This window comes from Maniola jurtina, chromosome Z, assembly GCF_905333055.1.
Source record: "Maniola jurtina chromosome Z, ilManJurt1.1, whole genome shotgun sequence".
NCBI lineage: Eukaryota > Metazoa > Arthropoda > Insecta > Lepidoptera > Nymphalidae > Maniola > Maniola jurtina.
Genome location: NC_060058.1, coordinates 13187740 through 13209931, shown reverse-complemented (window position 1 = coordinate 13209931; position 22192 = coordinate 13187740). Strand labels below are relative to the sequence as shown.

Sequence of the window (22192 nt, the reverse complement as noted above, 5' to 3'; positions counted from 1 at the left end):
AAAGTAAAACTTGGCTACCGAAAGTAAAACTTGGCTACCGAAAGTAAAACTTGGCTACCGAAAGTAAAACTTGGCTACCGAAAGTAAAACTTGGCTACCGAAAGTAAAACTTGGCTGCCGAAAGTAAAACCTGGCTGCAGAAAGTAAGACCTCACTACAGAAATTAAGACCTGGCTGCATGAAGTAAGACTTGGCTGCAGAAAGTAAGACTTGGCTGCAGAAAGTAAGACCTGGCTGCAGAAAGTAAGACTTGGCGGCAGAAAGTAAGACTTGGCGGCAGAAAGTACCTAAGACTTGGCGGCAGAAAGTAAGACTTGGCTGCAGAAAGTAAGACTTGGCTGCAGAAAGTAAGACTTGGCTGCAGAAAGTAAGACTTGGCTACTGTCTTCACTTCGGCATCTATGTAATTCCGAAAACAGTTCACGATTGAATTTAGGCAATACAGGATCATCAGTTAAATAACAGTTTTCTATTCCATTCCTATTCCCTACTATGTAAGCTACATAACCAGGCAGGCATACTAACACCAACTGAACTCAAGATATTATGTAAAATGTCAGTCTAGTCGGCTTAGTGAAAATTCTTACGGTACGTCCGGTCCACCTGACTAACAATGAACGGCACAAAGCTAAATCATGGCTATAATTAAAAGTGCCACTTGAACTTTCTACTTACATTATGATTGGACCGACAATCTAAAGGTAGAATGATAAAATTGACTCGATTGAAAGCTTGTTGGCAAAAGTACGTAACGTACATGCTGCCTACAAGCACTACTTTTTTTCTAAAATGACAAAAGCATTATCAAAATCATAAGGATGTCTAACTGGTAATAATTATTATTACGTTTCCTCCAAGTGCCCGATTCTGCCTACATTACACTACCTATTTGTATTTACTCATACGCTGTGCCACTGGCTTGTATATTATACGAGACAGTCCCAAAGCCGTGAGTAAGATCTACTTACTATGCTCTCAATCATTCAAAGAATGTGATTTAAACTACAAGTTACAACACGTACAGACTTCATAAACTCTAACTTTTAGTAAAAATAAAAGAACAGTCGTACCATACAGTATAAACGCTTAACAGCGCTTATGTGACCCCAAATAGACGACAATGCGGCGGCTTATAGATACCCATTGGCTGCAACCCTGCATCGTTAGCGCGCCACGATGAGGTGCCTCGCAGTGACGCGCTCGGCATCAGGCACACAGCGCACAGCAAAGCATCAGTGGTGACCATCGTAGGCGATGACGTTTGCACTTCACGAACTCACCAAAAATTCCGAGAAAAGAAAGATAAGCACAATATTATTGTTTGACTACAAGTAGCTCCCAGTCAATTCATAAAGTACGTCTGCCCCAATTATGAAGATCTATATTCATATTACATAACAATCATATAACCACATGAAAATCAATTTCACAAGAAACTCAAAAGTGAACATCATAAAATAATTCGATTTTACATTCAAATTGCGATCGCCATGCTATATGCAAAACTGAGTTTGAGCACACTGAAAGTGTTCATCAACCGATTCTGACGTAAATGATATTATTGTACCCTTAAAAATAATTTATAGGTACCCCACACGTACCCAGTGTTGTCTGTATGACTGCAGCGGGAATATCACTGACGACGCGAAAAAAATAACCTTAAAGGTTTATAGAACCTTATACTACGACTGAGCCTTGTGCAAATAAAAACACTAATAGCGTCAAAGCTTGTTTCTTAAAAACTTCTGGTTGAAATTTGCGGGTAGTCTGAGAACTATTGTTACCATCCGATATACTAGATTTTTTTTTTTATTAATTGCTGCAAAAGTAGGGATTAGGCGTTTAATCAGTATGTATTTGTGTCAGTTCATAACCTCTCAACAATTTTAACCGATTTTGATAAATGATACGTCATTCGTCTTGATGGCGTGTGTGTCAATGGATACATAAAATTCTTTAAACAATCAATGTGGTGGATTTTATACGATTTAATGTAAGAGCCGAAAAATATGCAGCGCAAACAGCAGTCGGGAGTTTTTATTTTTTTACTATTTAACTTATTGAATTACTTGTTAACTTTTTCGTACCGGTAGCACTCTAGAATTAAACTGCGAATTCAAATTGCGGGTATCTCGGCGAGATGCAACGTGAAAAGTGGATGGTTGAGCGGGTTTTTACCTAATTCGATAAAAAGTTGACTAAATAAATTGGTTGAAATTTTAGCATTAGTATTTACCGCCTTTATTTCATCAGTTATATACATACAGCACGTGTATTTTTGTTAGGAAAACTGTAAATAATACACACGAATATCACATTCACAAAAATTAAAACTAAAACTCGTCGAGCTAGCTACCTTGCCTTACCCAAAACTAGAACAATTTATGGCAGAAAACCCCTTACCTATGAAGGAGCTAAACTGTACAACAAAATACCTGCACACATAAAAAAAAATGTACACTCATTCAATCCATTTAAAACTGAATAATTAGCTGCTCACATTATGAGTAATGCGAATTACTTCAGCAAATGCGCTGAATGAGTACTTCATTAAATGGCGAATATTGTAAACTTTATTTTCTCATATAAATGACCTTTTTTATGAGAATACGTCTTTAAACCTAAACCTTTATTTGACGGTCAGATATGCCACAAATTATAGTTATATTTTTAGCTTCAGCTATCACTCAAACCATTCACTCTATCCGCGAGCGTATAATGACCACCTATCATAACCCGCGTGCCCTAATACTGATTTCATAACCTCAAACAGGGTGTTAGCAATATTAACCTTTCACGGTCATCTCATCAGTAGAGGTTACAAACACGATCAACCTCATTACACTATGCATCAATATCATTAAAAACGGGATTAAAATTTGAAATGGAATAATGGATGGATCATACCTCAGTTATTACGCGTAGAAGTTGAGGGTAGGTTGCCATCGGGCGTAGAAACCATGCACGCTGCAGATGAATGTACCTCCGGTTCAAAACTCTTCTAAGGACCTTCCGGGCCCCAGAAGTGGACGATCTTCATTGTCGCTTGATTTTTTACATGGTGATTCGTTTCCCTCTTGCGGAGGAACAAAGTAGCCGGCATGTATTTGCCGAATCGTTAATTGGCGCGATTATGCATCATAACTTTCTTTATTAATCCCACTTCTGAGATGAAACAGTGGGTTTAAATAAAAAGAGCAAATCAGTATAATCGCACTAATTTATTTTATCACTTCACTCAACACACTAATAATTACTCTCATATATTTGTTACTACTACACTTATTTACTTATTACACATTTATTACACACTTATTACACTTATTTACAGAGACCGGCAGTATTTCGCCTTATAATGCGTACGATACAATAATAATCCTAAAAATGAGCTCGCATGGCTTTATATGGCGTTATCCCCACCGAAGGCATTCGGCAGTTGTTGCTGAGTGGCGTTCGGCTGTCAATGGCGCTGGCGTTGGCGTTCAATGGCCGCTAGGCTATGATTGGCCGGCGTTTGGCTCGGCTTGACTCGGATAGTCTGGTTGGCGTTGGCGCGTTGCGATTGGCTGAGGCGGTGTGGCGTTACACTTGTTAACTCTGGGATGAATCACTCCACTGCAGCATCCGACGTAAACTAAAACAGGCATGTTTTGTCAAGGAACCAAACAGTGCAGAGTTTATGACTAGAAAACGTATAGTAGGTATAAGTTACGTGCTATAAACTAGTAGGTAAATATTCTATGATTACATGATATCTCTCGCGTCTAGTAAATAACTCTGTAACTTTACCGCAAGAAAAATATTAAAGAAAGAAATATATTATCACACTAATATTATAAAGATGCAAGTTTGTGTACATATATGTGTAGGGGAAGGTGGGGGTACACCGGATGGTCAAGGTAAAGACACAATGTCACACACAAAATCACGATGTTATATTTTATTGAGATAATCAATATCATAAATGCTTAAGTATACCTTAGACATAACTTTGGCATGAAAATGTCTAAGATCAATCTTAATAACTACAAACTACAACAATTTTAATCAAAAATTATAAATCCGAATACCTATGGGTCACACGGCACTCCGGATAGGCATTTTATACTAAAAATAAAACAAATTATTCAAATTAATCTCAGTTTTTGTATATAATAATAATTCTTGTTCAGCACAACTTTCGTGAGCCCATTATTGCATCGTTGGTTCCATTCATCTGTGGACTTAGTTTGACTTTACATCATCTAACTATGGAACTTTTGGGTATCTATTGGTTTTGGGTCACTATTGCAGCCTATATTTTGACTTTCTCACATACACGAACGTCCACATGTGGACGTTTGCATTTGCACCCTGTAAAAAATAAAAAAGTAGTTCTTAATGAAAAAGAGAAATATAACAATTGCCCCACAATACTTACATATAAATCAATCGGGGTGAAACCGGATAGCCGAAATCACCCCGTCCCCTTGTACCCCACAGGTACCATATTCGAAATTGTAATAACTAACAGTTATGGTTACACTCATAACAACAATAAATACATCAACAAATATAATAAGGCTAGACATGTATCACCTTTTGGAAAATACAGTTGTAAATATTACTATCCAGTGAACCTGTGTAGGTACAGCATACGCTGGAACAGCGCCTTTATTATTTGACAAGCATTTGATTGATTCATTTTCAGTCATGCGACAGAAACTTGACCTTTGATTGCACAGAGATATAATGCTATGATAACGAAGTAATATTTTTAACTTTTAAAACATCATTTCTTTTTTGAATAAAAACATTTGTCTAGAGAAGAGGATACTTGGCATAAGTACTAAACTATGTAAAATATCAAGAACTCATACGAATAATGTTCATGTACCTACTTAGGGAAAAATAAAATACATTGTTTACTTAAATAATAGACTACTTTTCAGAACTTGGTACCTACTATAATGTGATAACAATATGATTGAAAATGGTGTTTGTGTTAAAATAGTAGTCAGTGCCAAAAACCCATCTAAAAACCAAGTTTCTGAGTGATAAATCGGTTGTAACCGACAAAGTGTGTTAAGTGTTTAAAATGTGATTTATTAATTTCAATGAGGATGCAAAACTCGACGAGTCGTCTTGATATCGCTAACAACCCTAAGTTTCGACTGCTGACACACCTGATAAAGGATTGTTACAGAAGAAATTCTACCCACAGTCAAATCGTAGATGATTTAAACGAAGAAACAGGTAAGCGAATTTAACAGCAGAACAATTTTCATTACTGTTTTGTCTGTCTCTCTATCCGTCTGTCCTGGATACATTTGTCCGTCTGTCTGTTTTTCTGGTCTAATATATTCTACTAAACCAATTTTGATGGGATTTTCACAGGAAGGCAGAAACAAACGCTAGGAGTGATAGGCTAATTACCTCTGCCTTATTTAGGGTTCCTTTGTACTAAAATAAAACGGTAAAGTATATTTAAAAAACACGGGAGTTAAGCAATAGATATCAGCTAACTACATATATTTATGTATTCAGTACGCGACCTCTGATTGCTCGACAGGCTTTCCGCATCTCTATCTATCTATTGGGTGAAATACACAGTATCGAGAAAAGAATTTTTCCTTGAAATTCCTACCCAGACAATATCGATGATTTTAAATATCTTAAAAATAAATTATTTAATAGAGTGTATTCTAAAATTGATGAAATCCACATTTGATGCTAGCTTTAAGTTTGCTAACCATTTTAAATTATCGATTTAACTTTTTTATGTAGGTAGTTTTTTAATTGAAAATATGACAATAAAAATTAAATCTAACCTTATCTAATTACTGTACGAATCATTCCCTGCCCGAGTAGAATGGTTTAAATCGATTCAAATAAAAAACTACCAACAATAAACACTGAGAGAGCGCATTGAATTGAATAAAAGTTAGATATAAGTGGTGACAAACTCACGCATATTCTGTAGGTGTCTCCTTATTATCCATTGATGTAATGTATATTGAATTCTATATCTATACCTTTTAAAATATTATTGTCGGCGTAATTTAAAATTTGCATCTTTCACACCAACTGATAAAAATAAACTTCTTTGAGTTACGAATTGGTTTTACCATCTGGATTTATATTATTGAATACATTTTTATAGAACTGAAGATTTATTTACAACAAACGAACCATTCGTGAAAGTTATTTGAATTATTCGATGAAAAGACTCAAAGTTCGTATGCCACTCAAGTGTGTAAAAATTGAATGTAATTCTTAAGTATAAATTCAGAAATTCAATGCAAGGAAAATAATCCGTAGAAAGTTTTTTTTCAGTATAGGTTCCAGTAAGTCCAATACCCATATTATAAATGCGAAAGTGTGTTTTTGTTGGTTTGTCATTCAATCACGTCGCAACGGAGCTACGGCCCGACTTGATTTTTTGCATGGGTATAGTGAAAGACCTGAAAAGTGACATAGGCTACTTTTTATCCCGGGGAAAGAAAAAATTTTAATATATTCTTTATCCAAGAGAACAAAATCATGAACAAAAAGCTAGTTCACAACATAGTACATAGAACTAAAAGAAATGGGCATCAAAGATAAAGTTATTCTAGTTTTAATACGTTTAGAACCAAGAGTAGGTATGTAAGCCAAGAGACTATCATAAAATTACCGACTGTAGCAATATTTTTTATGGCTAATATATGGAGGAAAATGGCGACAGTCTGAATAGATAAGAAACAGACAGTTATAAAGATTGACGTTGGTGTTGATTCGGATGCCAACGAAACATTTTTCTAAAGCGTCTTCTTAAATATATAAAATGAAAAGCTCAAAGTACTGGACGGTTGGGGCTGAAATTTGGCATGTAAATAGCTATTATGACGTAAACATCCGGTAAGAAAGAATTTTTGAAAATCAACCGCTAAGAGGGTAAAGTAGGGGTTTGAAATTTATGTAAGCTAAGCGGACGAAGTCGCGGGCACGAGCTGTTTTTCTTATAAGAAAAGAACTCACAAAACCTTTCTTTAAACTCCGACACAAACAAAAGTATGACATAAGTTTCTGTCTCTGGCTCTGTAGGTCTGTCTGTGGCATCGGAGGTAGACTCAAACTGATACAACACATTGTAAAGAATGTGGATTCTTCATATAAAGCCTTCTTAATCAAGATGGTACTTCCCAACTACACCGCTATAATAACATGATGACTTCCTGTTTCTATCAGCATCGTATTATTCCTCATTGGTGTACTTACTCAAAATTTGTTTATATAAAGACATCAGAATGGACGTGATGATTGCTGTCTTTGAATCCCATGGGATTTTATATCAGGGCCATTGGTTATATTCAAGTTTATAAACGAGACACTTAAGTTAGGGTGCCTTACCTCCAAAGATGTGCTACGTTGCTAAGTTATTGAAGTATTTTAAACACACCAATAAGATAGGTCGAAGCATGCTCGAAGCTATGTTTTTTTATATGGAGGGATATTATGTGTTATAGATGAGAGCTACAGATGGGAGCTATGGATGCGAGAGTGGTGTTGCTCCATCGCTTAGCTCCAGTCACACATCTACCTCGTGGTAGCGCATCTTTATAACACATACCTAAGTATTACCCGCTCCACGTGGAAACGTCCACAACGTTTTGGAGCTTAGCCAGAATGAACTAGAGTGAGGGAGCCTCAGTTGGATTCTGAATTGACGATATTGTATCAAATAATGTTTGACTATAGATAGATAGATAGATAGAAGTCTTTATTGCACGCAAAACCATGTAAACGAACAACACAGAAGGAAGAAAACAGAAAAAACAACTGTGTGCAAAGGCGGCCTTATTGCTTAGAGCAATCTCTACCAAGCTATGGTGACGTAAAATCAAAAAATAACTCAAAATTTAAGAAACCTCCGACCAAAAACCTCTATAAGAAAACTAGAAAAGAGCTGATAACTTTCAAACGGCTGAACCGATTTTCTTCGATTATAGCTAAGAGCACTGTCGATCATGCCACCTTTCAAACAAAAAAAAACTGAATTAAAATCGGTTCATTCGTTTAGGAGCTACGATGCCACAGACAGATACACAGATACATACGTCCAATTTATAACACCCCTCTTTTTGGGTCGGGGGTTAAAAATAGGGCCTACCCGCATCAAATGTACTAACATAATATGACGCCTGCCAGTGACGTCGAAGCCTCGACGTTTTGTTACAACTTTCCTATCTAGGTACTCATAGAATAAATGCATAGCACATCTCTGGAAAGCAGACTTATTCTAAGTAATAGTAGTAGTTTTCTTTTGACCAAGAATACTGACTGACTGAATTAGTATACCCATTAGCAAAGGTGAGATAGCGCCAGATCATTGCTCATTGAACTCTCTGAGGTGGCAAACCTGATTGGAAACAGAACAAGTGCATTGTTTCAACACAAAGAGTCCACTTTGAAATAAGCACTCTTGTTACGATAGGCGAGTACTTTTAATTTCACTTCACCGGAAATTGTATCAACATTGTTAAATGAGTTAGCTTCAGCTGTGCCTGTAAGTTTCATTATAGGTATACCTATATAACATGGTTTCTAGTATCTTTCGTTTTTAGATTCATATACACAGCTTCACTTATTTCGTTTATTAGAACTAACAGTTTATTTCATTTTGAAATTTTTATTATTTGATGTTATTAAAGCATTAGAAATACCCTTGATTATAGAAGAAAGCCACCCCTATAGAGATACTGTGACAACTCTTTATTTATTATGGTTTACAAGATACGGCCTGCTTATAGACAGACAGACGGATGGACAGCGGAGGCTTAGTATTAGGCTTAGTGTTGGCATCTTTCGGGTAGGGAACCCATTGATACAAAATAACCTTTTTCAGATGTCTATTGCCCGCGCACGTTCGATGGATTCGCTTGCTGGGACGAGACCCCTGCTGGCTCTACTGCTTTCCAAAAGTGTCCATCCTTCATCGTCGGCTTTGACCCGAAGCGCTATGCCTATAAAAAGTAAGTAATTTGTTTCAAAACCAACTGTGTTAACGTGTTTGTAAGGCGTATGTGTTGTGCTCAGAGACACTAAGGCTGAGATCTATAGAGCGCACTTTGACTTTGCACAGACTTAAGACTTATACCGCTGGCATAAATCTGTCTCGTTTTAACTGAAACTTAAGTCTAAGCAAAGTCAAAGTGCCCTCTATAGATTTCTACGTAAGAAATCCTTATCTTTAGAAGTACCAGTTAGATTCAGACGACGCTCCAGTACGTTTTGGATGAAATTTTATACGTAGGTATTGGACGATATTTCAGTTTACCTTCGTAACCATTGAGTAATTGAACCTATATTTCACTAAGTATAATATTAAAAATGCAAAGTATGTTGTTCATTGGTTTGTCCCCATCACACCACTATGGAGCAAGAGGTCGAAAGAAAATAATGTTCGGGAGAGTGTTATAAATAAGCTACTTTTTATCCAGGGAAATCGAGATTTTTCACGGAATTTGTAAAACCTAAGTCCCCAAGACAGTCACTGATATGATCTAGTGATTTAGCTTTTGCAAAAAATATACCTACCTACCTCGTATACTTGGTTACTTGATCCCATCTCATTTTGCCTAACGCGTGTCTGAGAGGAACGGATTGTTTAGTGATAACATCTGAGACTAAACCATACCATTTTGATTAGCCTGAATCTAAATACTCATTTGTTTTCAAATGACTGCAGAGATCGGATGTTGGTTCGTGTTGAATAACAAAATAACATAAAAGGATAAACTAACTGACTAACGAATATATTTATCAATGTGATGCTCAAAGATATTTTCCAGTTAGGTTCTCTCCACAGCCCTACTAAGAATGGATATTAAATTTTTTTAACAGATCTTCGAAAATCCAAATTCAAATTGTTGAAGTAATTCCGCAGGCAGAAAAATTTATAGTATTGGTTCATACTAGAACGAAAAAGTTGCTTTACCTAAATTTCCAATCGAGCTTCTTACTCGACATAGGATGGTGTGCAAATGTGGGGAAACTTGTAAGAAACACTTTCATATCCTTCCGATAATAATAGAAAATCTATATAAAAATACATTCATCCCTTTTGAAAAATCTAACCACTGAGGATTAGTTGTGTGGTCTTGTCCATTACTAAATACTGGTAACTTAGAACATTCAAATTTACGATCACCATTCACCCCACAAATAGGATGAAGCGAGGTTTCTTTGTTTACTGTTATGGCCACTTCCTACTTTCTTCTTTCCCCTTGAAAAGAGTACATTACACACACGCTGTGAAGTAACAAAAGTGTTTTGAAGATGTGCCAACTTCCCTGGTGTTTATAATTTAGGGGTTAGCGACCGTTTACAAGTATCTACTTACGTATTTCTTACAAATAGCGTTTCCGGCTCTCCTATATACTTTTAATAGGGGTTTATTCGTAGCGGGCTCCGTACATCCGTCCGACCGTGACGTAGCTTAGCTCTCATTTGAATACTAACCAATCAAACGTAAAAAATCAAGTGGGCGGTGTTCCCACTGATTACAACATGGGATAATTTGAGGGCCCACCCCTTAAATTACCCCATGTTGTAATCAGTGGGAACAACAAAACTCCTGAAAGACCGGCAACTCATCAGTGGTTCCTTTAGTGCTGCAAATGTTCATGGGCGACGGTAATCACTTAACATCAGGTGTCCTGCCTGTTCGTTTGCTCGCTAATTTTTATTTATTTAAATAAAAAACTCAAATGAAACTTAGTAGATTCCAGCTCTCCCATAGTTTTAAGAGGGATTTATTCATAGTCCATTCCAAAAAATTTTGTTGGCTCTCATTTAAATACTAGTCAATCAAACTGTAATGATATAATATAGATACCTTCTAGGAACTAATATCAATGTCTGTGTGTTAAAATATTTAGTCTCAAAGATCAGAAAAGAAAGAGTTTCAAGAATTTACATACCTACAAATCTTTAAGCCTGTGTAACTTTAAAACTGGTTATTTTTACGGAAATATGGCAAAATACAGACATTGAGTACAGACAACCAAACAGCAAACTACATTTGTAGTGCAGAGCACTGGGGAGCGTTTTAAAATACTTCTCTTGACTTTATATTTCAAATAGTTCGTTAATATGATGTCAATCGGATGATATTAAGCAATTATTATTCATAGAAGTAGATAGTCAATAAATACCACGATACCGATGTAATCTAGTTAATGACGTTATTATCACTAAATATTCACTGACGGGACGATAATTATTTCGTTTCAATAAACGCAATATTTGTGAACTGAAACTAAATAACACGAGCACTTCATGTGAAAATCAGCCGTTTGAAAGTTATTAGCTCTTTTCTAGTTACTGTAACCTTCACTTATCGGGGGTGCTTTAATTTTTTTATTTACACTTGTTATTTTTTTATTATCAAAATAACAAGTCTGCTTTTCACACAGCAAAAAACCACGGTTTATAGGATGAGTCATTTCGTCTACATGAACGGGCCTATGTCCAGTTGTGGACACTACACGCATACAGGGTGATGGATATGATTAGATTGAATATTGTGTACTCACATAAAATTTTATCGTACAGTTTTCAATATTATACGGTATTTTTTACAGTCTTTTGACTGCAAATCTAATAACTGGCAGGAGATATGGAGAGAAAATTCCGTCGACTATAAAATAGAAACTGCCTCATATTCTCCCTTTAGGTATGCCATTTGCGGTTTCTATTAGTGCCGGGAAAATTGAGAAGTTTGACTTGAGAAACCAGCTGAAAGATTGTGTTCCGCTTACTAAGCTATGTACCTATATGTAAAGCAAAGGTTCAGTAGGTCTAAAACAAACAAAACAAATTTGTTTTTATGTGAATAAAGGGAGCAGGTTAATGTCTTTAGCAGATTTTATAAATGATATAATTGCAATTTAAAAAAACTGGTTAAATAAAGAGATAAAGATAGAACATTTAGAAATTCTGATGGTGTCCACTTCAATTTGACGTCCCGCGAGGCTGAAACATCGGCCAATCTACTATTGTCAAACTTCAGCCGAAAAACTTCCTATTTTAGTCCAGTCATTTAAGCTTAAATAAGGTAAGAATCTCGAAATTCGAGATACCCAGCTGTAAGTCTGTAAATACTTGTATATTGAGACCCTAAAAGTTGTCTCAAAACCTACATATGTTAGGGTGTTCGCAACTATTAAATTTCAAGGTCAAAGTTCACAAAAATCGGTTTTTTGCGCTTTTTTTGTAAATATCTCATTTCCTGTGGGTTTTTGCTATTTGTATTTATAATCAATATCGTTGAATACAAAATTCTCTACAAATGTTTAGAATTTTTTTTCATACGGTGAACCGTTTTCGAGATAGAGGGTGGAGAGCGCGCAAAACACATATTTTATTTCTGCACGTATTAAGTGGCTGTGACACAACTTCTGCGCTTTTTAAAAAGGGGAAAAAACATTTTAAAAGTTTTTGAGAAACTGTCAAATTTGGAAGAACTAGATGCAGCATTTGAGGACGAAAATTGTTTGGTCAAAGAATTTAGTTCAACTTGTTTTATTTCGAAAATGATGTACTTATATGTAAAGGTAGTGTCCACCTATTTTAGAAGAGATTGTATTTTTTTGCGATTGGCTATTTTACAGTTTGAAATTAGTATAGTTTTGCTGATAATGTCAAGAATTTATAAATAGGGAGTTAATCACAAATTCGGTAATGACCACGAATATTCCTGATGCTTTGTTCAAAGATAATAACTAATCATTGGTAGGTACTTACACTGTTAGGCACTAACAGAAATTGTTCAACATTTCAAATCATTAGTACCTACAGCTATTGAAACTGGAGGATGAAACACACCGATCTCTACTAAACAAGTACACTGGACCTGTGACTGCTGACATGTTTTTGAAGCAACTTGATTTTGCCTTAGTGAGAAAAAATGTCATACTTGGAATAAATGTTAGTGATGAGAGATTTATTGATACAGGATAAGGCACAAAGACCTTTATTTTTAATAGAAAGTGTCAATTTTGATTCCCGGTTCGCTCGGTGGGATGCCCTGAATCGGCACAAAAAAGAAATGTTATTTCGTAAGGCAAACCTCTTCCAGCGTTATTGTATATATCCATTTCAGTGATTAATATTATTTCCGATTTACAGAATTTTGCTTTAATGACTGATAATTTTGGAATACATATTGGTATGTAATTTGAAGCTTATCTTGTAGTGCAGATATTTGGAATTCTACTCGTTAGTGTTCTGCTTTTGTTCCATATAATTAAATTGTTCTATCTCACGAGGTCCATTTGGCTTTGTTTGTTGTTTTATGATCAACACACGTACATTGCAAATTCATAAAGATAATCACCACATAGAACAGGATTTATACAAACTATCTACAAGAAAAACTGAATTATACTAGGTAATGCCCGCGATTTGACGTGGATTTAGGGTTTTAAATATCCCGAGATAACTCTTTAATTTTCCGGCTTGAAAAATAACCTACATCCATCTCCGGGGATCATCATAAGCTATCATTGTACTAAATTATAGTTTTTCGAGGGCTCTTCTCAGACTTGGGCGCGTTTGGAACCCTCGTAGCTTTAGTTTTGAGTTAACATAATTAATTAATACCACTACATCATTGTTTGACAATGAGAAAGTGTAATATAGTACCCAATTCATATTAAGAGGGCTCTCTCCGTCACTCGTTTCATACAATCGTAGTTCCAATTTCACTTGAATATTAAGCAACCAAAGTCCATGAAATTTTCCAGATATATTCTAGAAACTAATATCTATGTCTGTGGTTTTCCAGATTTCTGTTAAAATATTCGGTTTCAAAGTTACGCGGTCTTAAAAATTTTCATACAAATCTTTGAGCACCTGTAATTTTAAAAGTACATATTTTTAGAAAAATCTAAAACACCACAGACACAGCTATTAGTTTCTAGAATATGTCTGCAAAACTTCATGGACTTTGGTTGCTTAATATTCAAATGAAATTGGAACTACGTTTGTATGACACGAGTGACGGATAGAGCCCTGTTAATAGCGATTTAGACAGACAAATAGACAGACAGTTATACACTTTCGCATTTATAATAATTATTCATTTAGATTTTATTCATTGGTTCACTCTGCTTCTATTTAGTTAAAATTCAACTATGTATTTACATTCAAAGAGCACATCGGCTCGTATTACATAATCATAACTACTGCTACTATACAGGGTGTAACCAGAACGTTAGCAAAACTTAGCGTTATTATTTATACTATCTTAACACAATCCAATACCATTAACCATTTGCCTTATCTTGTAGTTTTAGTGATTTAGTATTTTTCAAACCCGCATTGTATAGGTAGCGTGCAAAACTCTTATCAATATCCCATCTACGATGCGGCATTGAATTTGAGTGCAGCAGCGTGCAGGTCATAGAAGCGTAAAAGCGCTGCTTACCCTAATTAAAAAAGTTCAATGCTCATTTTCCATCATCACCGCCAATAGAGGGAACTAGCTAACTTATGCCTACCCTGACTCTAAACCCTGTGCACGCCACTGTTTGAGTGACCTATTTATAGAACGTTCGTTGACCTTAAGCGTCAGCCAGATGTTTTATTTGCAATGTATTGTGAACTTTTTTTAAATACAGGTTTTGATTTTAAAAACCGGCCATTTGCGAGTCAGACTCGCGCACTGAGGGTTCCGTACTCGGGAATTTTTCTGACATTTTCCACGATAAATCAAAAACTATTATACTTAAAAATAAATAAAAATCTGTTTTAGAATGCATAAGTAAAGCCCTTTCATAATATGATACCCCACTTGGTATAGTTATCTTACTTTGAAAATTAAAACTCATTTTCATTTTTTTTCTGTGATATAACACAAATTCACGGCTTTCAGATTTATTCCCTTAATTGTGTTATAAGACCTACCTGCCTGCCAAATTTCATAATTCTAGGTCAACGGGATGTACCCTATAGGTTTTCTTGATAGATACGACGGACGGACGGACGGACGGACACACAGACAAACTGGCAGACAACAAAGTGATCCTATAAGGGTTCCGTTTTTCCTTTTGAGGTACGGAACCCTAAAAAATTTAGTTTTTATGGTATCTTATTCATTGGTAACTATTGATCATTGGTACTATCACCTCTCTTTGTTTTTGCTAGCGTTTTGTTTACACCCTGTATAATATGATCGTCTATATGAATATGAATATGTGAGCGGAAACGATAAATCGCCTTTGCAATGCCGCTCGGCGTTTCGATGATCCACCAAAATATCAACTGGAAGTGGATCGAAGGCCGATAATCCCGGCTAACTATAGTGTTGATCACGCATCCGCGCCGGCGCACTACTGAACACGAGGCTCTTGTCATAATGAGGATGGTTTTAATCATAGTTTGTCTCGCTGGCCCAGTGCAGATTAACAGACTGCACATATTTTTGAGAACATTACGAAGAACTATCAGGCATGCAAGTTTCCTCCCGAGATTTTTTTATTTGATCCTATATGGGTTCCTTTTTTTCTCTGGAAAAAGCAATTAGGGAAGCTGAGTGTTTTTATACTCGGGCATCTGTTTCTAGTCTATTAATAACCTCCGTTGTTATAAATTCGTTAGTCATTTAAAATATAAACAGAGAAATTCACTACGTACCTATTAAATTTCTCACACGCTCATAAACTTATAACACTAAATTACATTCGCCGTACATTGTAAGCTGTAAAAATAAACAATATAAGAAAATGGAGTTTATTTCAGCTAAATAATCCTTCTTTGTTTAGTACAAGAATCTAAAACCTAAGTTAATAATAGTATCTATTACCTACCATCGCCGACCGCGTAAAAATTTTTTAACCCCCGACCCAAAAAGAGGGGTGTTATAAGTTTGACGTGTGTATCTGTGTATCTGTGTGTCTGTGTATCTGTGTACCTGTGTATCTGTCTGTGGCATCGTAGCGCCTAAAGTAATGAACCGATTTTAATTTACTTTTTTTGTTTGAAAGGTGGCTTGATCGAGAGTGTTCTTAGCTATAATCCAAGAAAATCGGTTCAGCCGTTTGAAAATTATCAGCTCTTTTTTAGTTACTGTAACCTTCACTTGTCGGGGGTGTTATAAATTTTTAATTTACACGTCTTGTTTCGAGTGAACTAGTGTTACTTTTGAGATGTTTGATTGGTATGCATTGACACGGCATTACCGTGGCATTGGTTTAGGATTTGGTGTGCGTTATAAGTTTCTATGCATGTGGCCGATTTTTTTTTTTAACTAAGCGACCTTTTTTAGTTATCCCTAGACGCTCCCTATTTTGTATTAAAACACTTGATTTTTTCATGGCATTGAAACTATTTTGCTTATGCTCCGAGCTGCTATTTCGAACCATTGGTTAATAAACCACTATATTTATGGGACTTAAAAATGTGATTTGCTACCATTACGTATACCGCTAAAAGATAATTTTAAATTATAACAGATGAAACACTTCAAACTAATTTAGTACACATAATAATATAGTCAATATGAAAAAAGTTTTGTGGATTCATTTTCCGTTTGTGTTTGAAACAAATTGAATACACCGTCTGGCGTATCTACTATCTAATGGCAAGAAATCAGGATTCAATTAAATTCTATGTGCGCAGTATTAAAAACTAAGAATACTATAAAAGTTATTAGGAATTAATGGAAAGCTGTTTGTGTGCCGCAACACAATCACACTACTGCAAAGGAGAGCGAATTCGACAGAGCAATGAGAGAATAGAGCTGTGAATAATTTCAACTGACACGTAGTATTCATTTCTCGACAGACGAACGGATTAACAGGCATGCAGACAGATAGTGAAGGCTTAGTAATAAAGCCTCGTTTGCCTACCCTTTAAATTGGACTCTCCGTCACTGGAACCCTACAATCGTATATTTTAATTCTTATTTGAATATTAACCAAACAACTCGAAGTTACTCTCTAGAAATTAATATTTTTTCCTGTAACTTGCCAGTTTTCCGTAAAAATAAGTTTTAAAATTAAGTTTAAGGGTTTACAGATTTGCACATAAATTCATGGGTCTGTGTAACTTTGTAACTGAATATTTTAACGGAAATCTGAAAAAAAACACAGACATAAAAATTATTTCCTAGAACGAATCTACAAAATTTCATTAATTTTGATTGGTTGATCTTCAAATGAGAGCCAAAGTACGATTGTTTGGAGCGAACTACGAATGACCCTCTCCTGAGTGTGAAACCCTAAAAACCAATATTTTTTTCAGATGTATGGAGAACGGGACTTGGTTTAAGTTGTTTCCGGAAGCGATTATACCATGGACAAACTACACCACTTGCGTCAACGTTGAAGATCTAGATGTGCGTAATATTTTAATAATATTATTATTACTTTAAGCCAGTTTATTATTTTATATAAGTTTGACGTGTGTATCTATGTATCTGTGTATCTGTCTATGGCATCGTAGCGCCTAAACGAATGAACCGATTTTAATTTAGTTTTTTTTGTTTGAAAGGTGGCTTGATCGAGAGTGTTCTTAACTATCATCCAAGAAAATCGGTTCAGCCGTTTGAAAGTTATCAGCTTTTTTTCTAGTTACTGTAACCTTCACTTGTCGGGGGTGTTATAAATTTTTAATTTACACTTGTTAACGAATCTCTCCATCATAAAAGTTATTTCATGTCATATTTCGGCCCGATCCGTCAGTAGTTTGAGCTGTGTGTAGGTAGATTAGTCAGTAAGTTAGTCAACTTTACATACATTTTCATTAGCAAAGAAAAAAAATCTAAAACATACTTACCAAAAAAAAAAGTGTTTACTAATAATGTCTTGGAAACTAGACTCTCGTTTATTTTTTTTAAAACAAAACGTTTCTGATGACTTTTCAAAAGTGGATTGAATTGAATTAAAATATGTATTCTTTATTGTACACCATTATACAAGTGTAAATTAAAAATTTTCAATACCCCCGACAAATCATTTTCAAATAAATAATTATATATATCTAGGCAACGTCCATCTTGACAGCTTGACATTTGTCAATTGACACTTGAATATTATGAACCTAAGGGTTATCTAACCTTCTTTTCTACAAGAAAACTAGAAAAGAGCTGATAACTTTTAAACGGCTGAACCGATTTTCTTGGATTATAGCTAAGCCACCTTTCAAACAAAAAAAAATAAATTAAAATCGGTTCATTCGTTTAGGCGCTACGATGCCACAGACAGATACACAGATACACAGATACCAGATACACAGACACACAGATACACAGATACACACGTCAAACTTATAACACCCCTCTTTTTGGGTCGGGGGTTAAAAAAGAAACACAAAAATAAAACATTACTCAACAAAAATAGTATTACAATTTTGCGGCTTTATCGCTTTGAAGCGATCTCTCGAAAGTGCAAAGTGTTCGAGTAGCAGAACATAACAATGTTTGAAAGAGCAAAATTCAGTGTTTTACTTAAAAATTTTATGGGTCTCGTGCGCGTTTATTTTATGACCACAAACATCGATAAGTGAATTGATTTTCAAAGTCATTTTGTGGCGGTTACGACCCTAGCGACCCCGACAATAGAGTTATTCTGTTATTCAATCCATAAAATATTTTTTATGGATACAATATTATAAAATTTAATACCAAATCTACGCTTAGAGTATTTTTATTTACAAAAAATATAACGAATGTTGTTTTAAGGGTAATTTACATTTGCATTAATTAAATAGTGAATTGACTTGCGAATTCGGTGCGTTAAATTAAATTTATCTTTGTCTTGTAAGAGAAAGCCAGACAAGTCGACAATAAAACAGATATTCTACTACTCGGAAATGTGTGTTAGTAACTTTATAATCGAATATGTATATAATATTTCAGTCCGAGGTGGACGGACGGATACACGTTTCCTATGTATACATATATATAGGAAACGTATCTATGTGTATGTATGTATATACATATATATGCCCTAGGGTGGCTGTTTTAGGCTATGTTCAGAAGACAAAAACTATCGCGCGTTAAATCGTGTGTCTAGATAGCCATACTTATATGTTTTTTTTATTCATTATAGGCAAGCGCTTGACACAATCACACCTGATGTGGCTTAAGATGGGACGCGTTTACCTAGAAGATGACTATATTCACTCTTGTTTTAAAGAGATCCGGATTGTAATTGGTAGGAAATCCAGATCGCGGAAGAGTACTCCAAACGAGGACTAATGACGCATAACGTTTCGTGCGTGTAGATAGAATGTCGAAGACATAAGATGGAAACTCACCCGACGCGGTCTTGCGGTTCGGTTATATACAGTCGTTCTAATATTATAACACGCGGTGCTAACTTCAAACCACACCTAATTTCTGATAAATGCCTTCTCCACGTCCAAATTCTATGCTCAACCGAAGCAGATTAGAGCTTGCGCACACTGTGCGTTGCCGCTCGACCTCCGAACAGTCCAATGCACTTCGACGCGCTATCTAACGCGCGACAATTACTTCTCTCTGTACTTAGCCTTATGGTGGAAAGAATAAATGGAAAATAGGTAGAAGCATGCCAAAGAAATAAGTATCTTCGGCGGCCACTCACTGTCAGCTGTCGACAGCTAAAGTCCCTACGCGTATGGGACAATTGTGGCACTTTTGGACACAGTTTGAGCCTACTTATCCAACGAAACACGACAATTTTCAAACTAAACTCATTACTTAGCTTAAACAAAATGTAAGTTAGCCTTTAACTAAAAAATCGGTCAAGTGCGACGCGGACTCGCACACGAAGGGTTCCGTACCACCGTACGAGATATAGCACTATGTACCTTGTAATTTGCATGGCGGCCATTTTTGAATTCGCCTTCTTGGTTTTTATTATTTGTTATTATAGCGGCAATAGACATAAACTCTGTGTGAAAATTTCAACTCTCTATCTATTTAGTAGGGTGCATGAGATGCAACCCGCTGACAGACAGATGGACGGAAGCGGAGGCTCAGTAGTTCGTCTAGTACTGTAACAGTAGTGACTCTAGAAAGTGATTGTGAACTTAATTGTAAATTATATGTGAATATGTTTATCGCAAACAGCACTAAAAGTTCAACCATTACGTTAAAACTTTTACAATCAAGAATAATGAAGGAAAACAAACAAATATCTTTAATAAGCTACAGAGAATCTACGTTGTTTGGTATTTAAGACATGTAGCAATGGAAATGTGTAGGTACATGTCTTATAGATGTTTGCTGCGGAATTACAGCGTTATTATTTAGAACACCAAAAGCCAAATAAATCAAATTGTAATAAATTTTCATTCCTCCTAGCAAGGAATACTAATAGTATCTACCATTCTACTATCGTATCTGATAGGAGGAGGACGTATCGTGAAGGAGGTTAAACTATTCGAATTCGAGGTTGCTTTTCGAAGATACTCTTATTTATTGGTACAAAAATAATATTTTTGACCTTATTGTTTGATAAATTACCATAATGCACAAATACATGTAAATTCATACAATAATAAAGTTTATTCATCCTTATTTGATCCTTTCTGAAACTCGCTCCGGAGTTGTATAAACTTTCCATCCGGATGAAATTCGGATACTCTAACTAATGCATTAAACGTCGTAGTGATAGATAGGTATATTGATTTGATTGTGTTAAGGTCATAGTTCACTAAAGCCACCCGACACCAGACCTGCATCGCCTCGCCTCGTGCGGAGAGTTTTATGGACATAATAACGTTGTATCATCATCTTTGTATCGTCATCGGATTGCCTCGCTCGCAAGTTGTCCAGTATCCACGCACTGACGTCGAGTTTTTTCGCACGTTTGCCTTGCGTTGACTGTTCATTGCTAACGCAGCGCACTTGTCCGGACTGGACCGTGTGCTGCCTATGAGTGATTCACGCTAGGGATATTTGAGACCTTCAACCAATCGCTGACAGACCACTCGCTGACAGACTAATCAAATTCTTTACACTCGTTGACCACGCGATGTCCACTTGTTGACCACGCTATGTTCACTCGTTGACCACGCGAGGTTCAATGGTGAGAAGTGGTTCACCCGTGGACCACTTGTCGGCAACGAGTAGACGCCGATCGATGAGGTGGTGCTGATCGGGTGCCCGATGGCTCTAATAAGCTATGATCTTTATTCTTCACGCCCCCATACAGTACTAATATATTTGACTGCTCCCCAGACAGTTATGTGTGATAAACAAATATTTAGTTTATATAGGTATAGCAATGAACACCGGACACTTTTCCTGGAATAGGATGTGATTCTACCCGGAGAGTAATTGATTCTAATTTCTGTTCGAATCTAGAATTTATTTACAAGTGTGGCACACTTTTCTAAAGGTTTTTTTTCAGGGTTCCGTACCCAAAGGGTGCCTGGGATCCTATTACTAAGCCTTCGCTTGTTTATTCATCCGTCTGTCTTTTAGTGGGCTGTATTTCATAAACTGTAATAGTTTTTTTTATTGTCGCTATAGCAGCAATTAATAAAAACTTTGAAATGGCTGCCATGCACATTGAAGTTTTATTTCTTGTATGATGGTATGCAACACTTGGCGAGTGAATCCGACTCGCACTTCTCCGGTTTTTCTAATAAGTGAGTGTGTGGTAATACCAACTGAAATACTGCTCATATTGTATGAGCTTGTAAAATCATATTTAAATACTAACTGACCCACCCAGACTTTGCTCGAGTGGAATTTTACAAAGTCGGTAGGTGGGGTAATTTCATCTGAATTTATTTATTTTCAAGTGAAAGCTTTTTAATACTAAAGTTTATCGTAATAAGATAAGGAATACCTACCCTTGTTTCAGTTCTGGAGCACCGTGAACAACATTTACGTAGCAGGATACTCGATATCCGTGGTGGCTCTTATACTATCACTAGTGGTATTTTTTTATTTCCGGTAAGTCCGGAAAACATTTCTTTGTGTATGGACACTCTGGTATGGAGTGGTAAAAATACGTGTGACATATAAAGGAAAGCTAAAGAGATATATTTTCAGATCGCTTCAATGCACCCGTATCCGTATTCACATGCATCTCTTCACATCATTCGCAATCAACAACTTGCTTTGGATCTTCTGGTACAAGGCGGTGGTCAACAACGTCTCAGTCATTCAGGATAACAAGGTAACTCCTGAGATTTTTAGGGCTCCGTATGTCCAGAGAAAAAAGGAATC

General features: G+C 36.0%; 1 protein-coding gene across 1 annotated transcript in view; it reads left to right on the top strand.

Annotated features, from left to right (window-relative positions):
• Nucleotides 1-22192, top strand: part of LOC123880567 (calcitonin gene-related peptide type 1 receptor-like) — a 62027-nt gene that overhangs the window by 8533 nt on the left and 31302 nt on the right. Inside the window, exons 2-6 of the mRNA XM_045928756.1 lie at nucleotides 4932-5235; nucleotides 8867-8993; nucleotides 17269-17362; nucleotides 21825-21916; nucleotides 22016-22142. Of these exons, the coding sequence (XP_045784712.1) occupies nucleotides 5097-5235; nucleotides 8867-8993; nucleotides 17269-17362; nucleotides 21825-21916; nucleotides 22016-22142 (579 nt within the window). The 5' untranslated portion in view covers nucleotides 4932-5096. The remainder of the gene's footprint in view (nucleotides 1-4931; nucleotides 5236-8866; nucleotides 8994-17268; nucleotides 17363-21824; nucleotides 21917-22015; nucleotides 22143-22192) is intronic.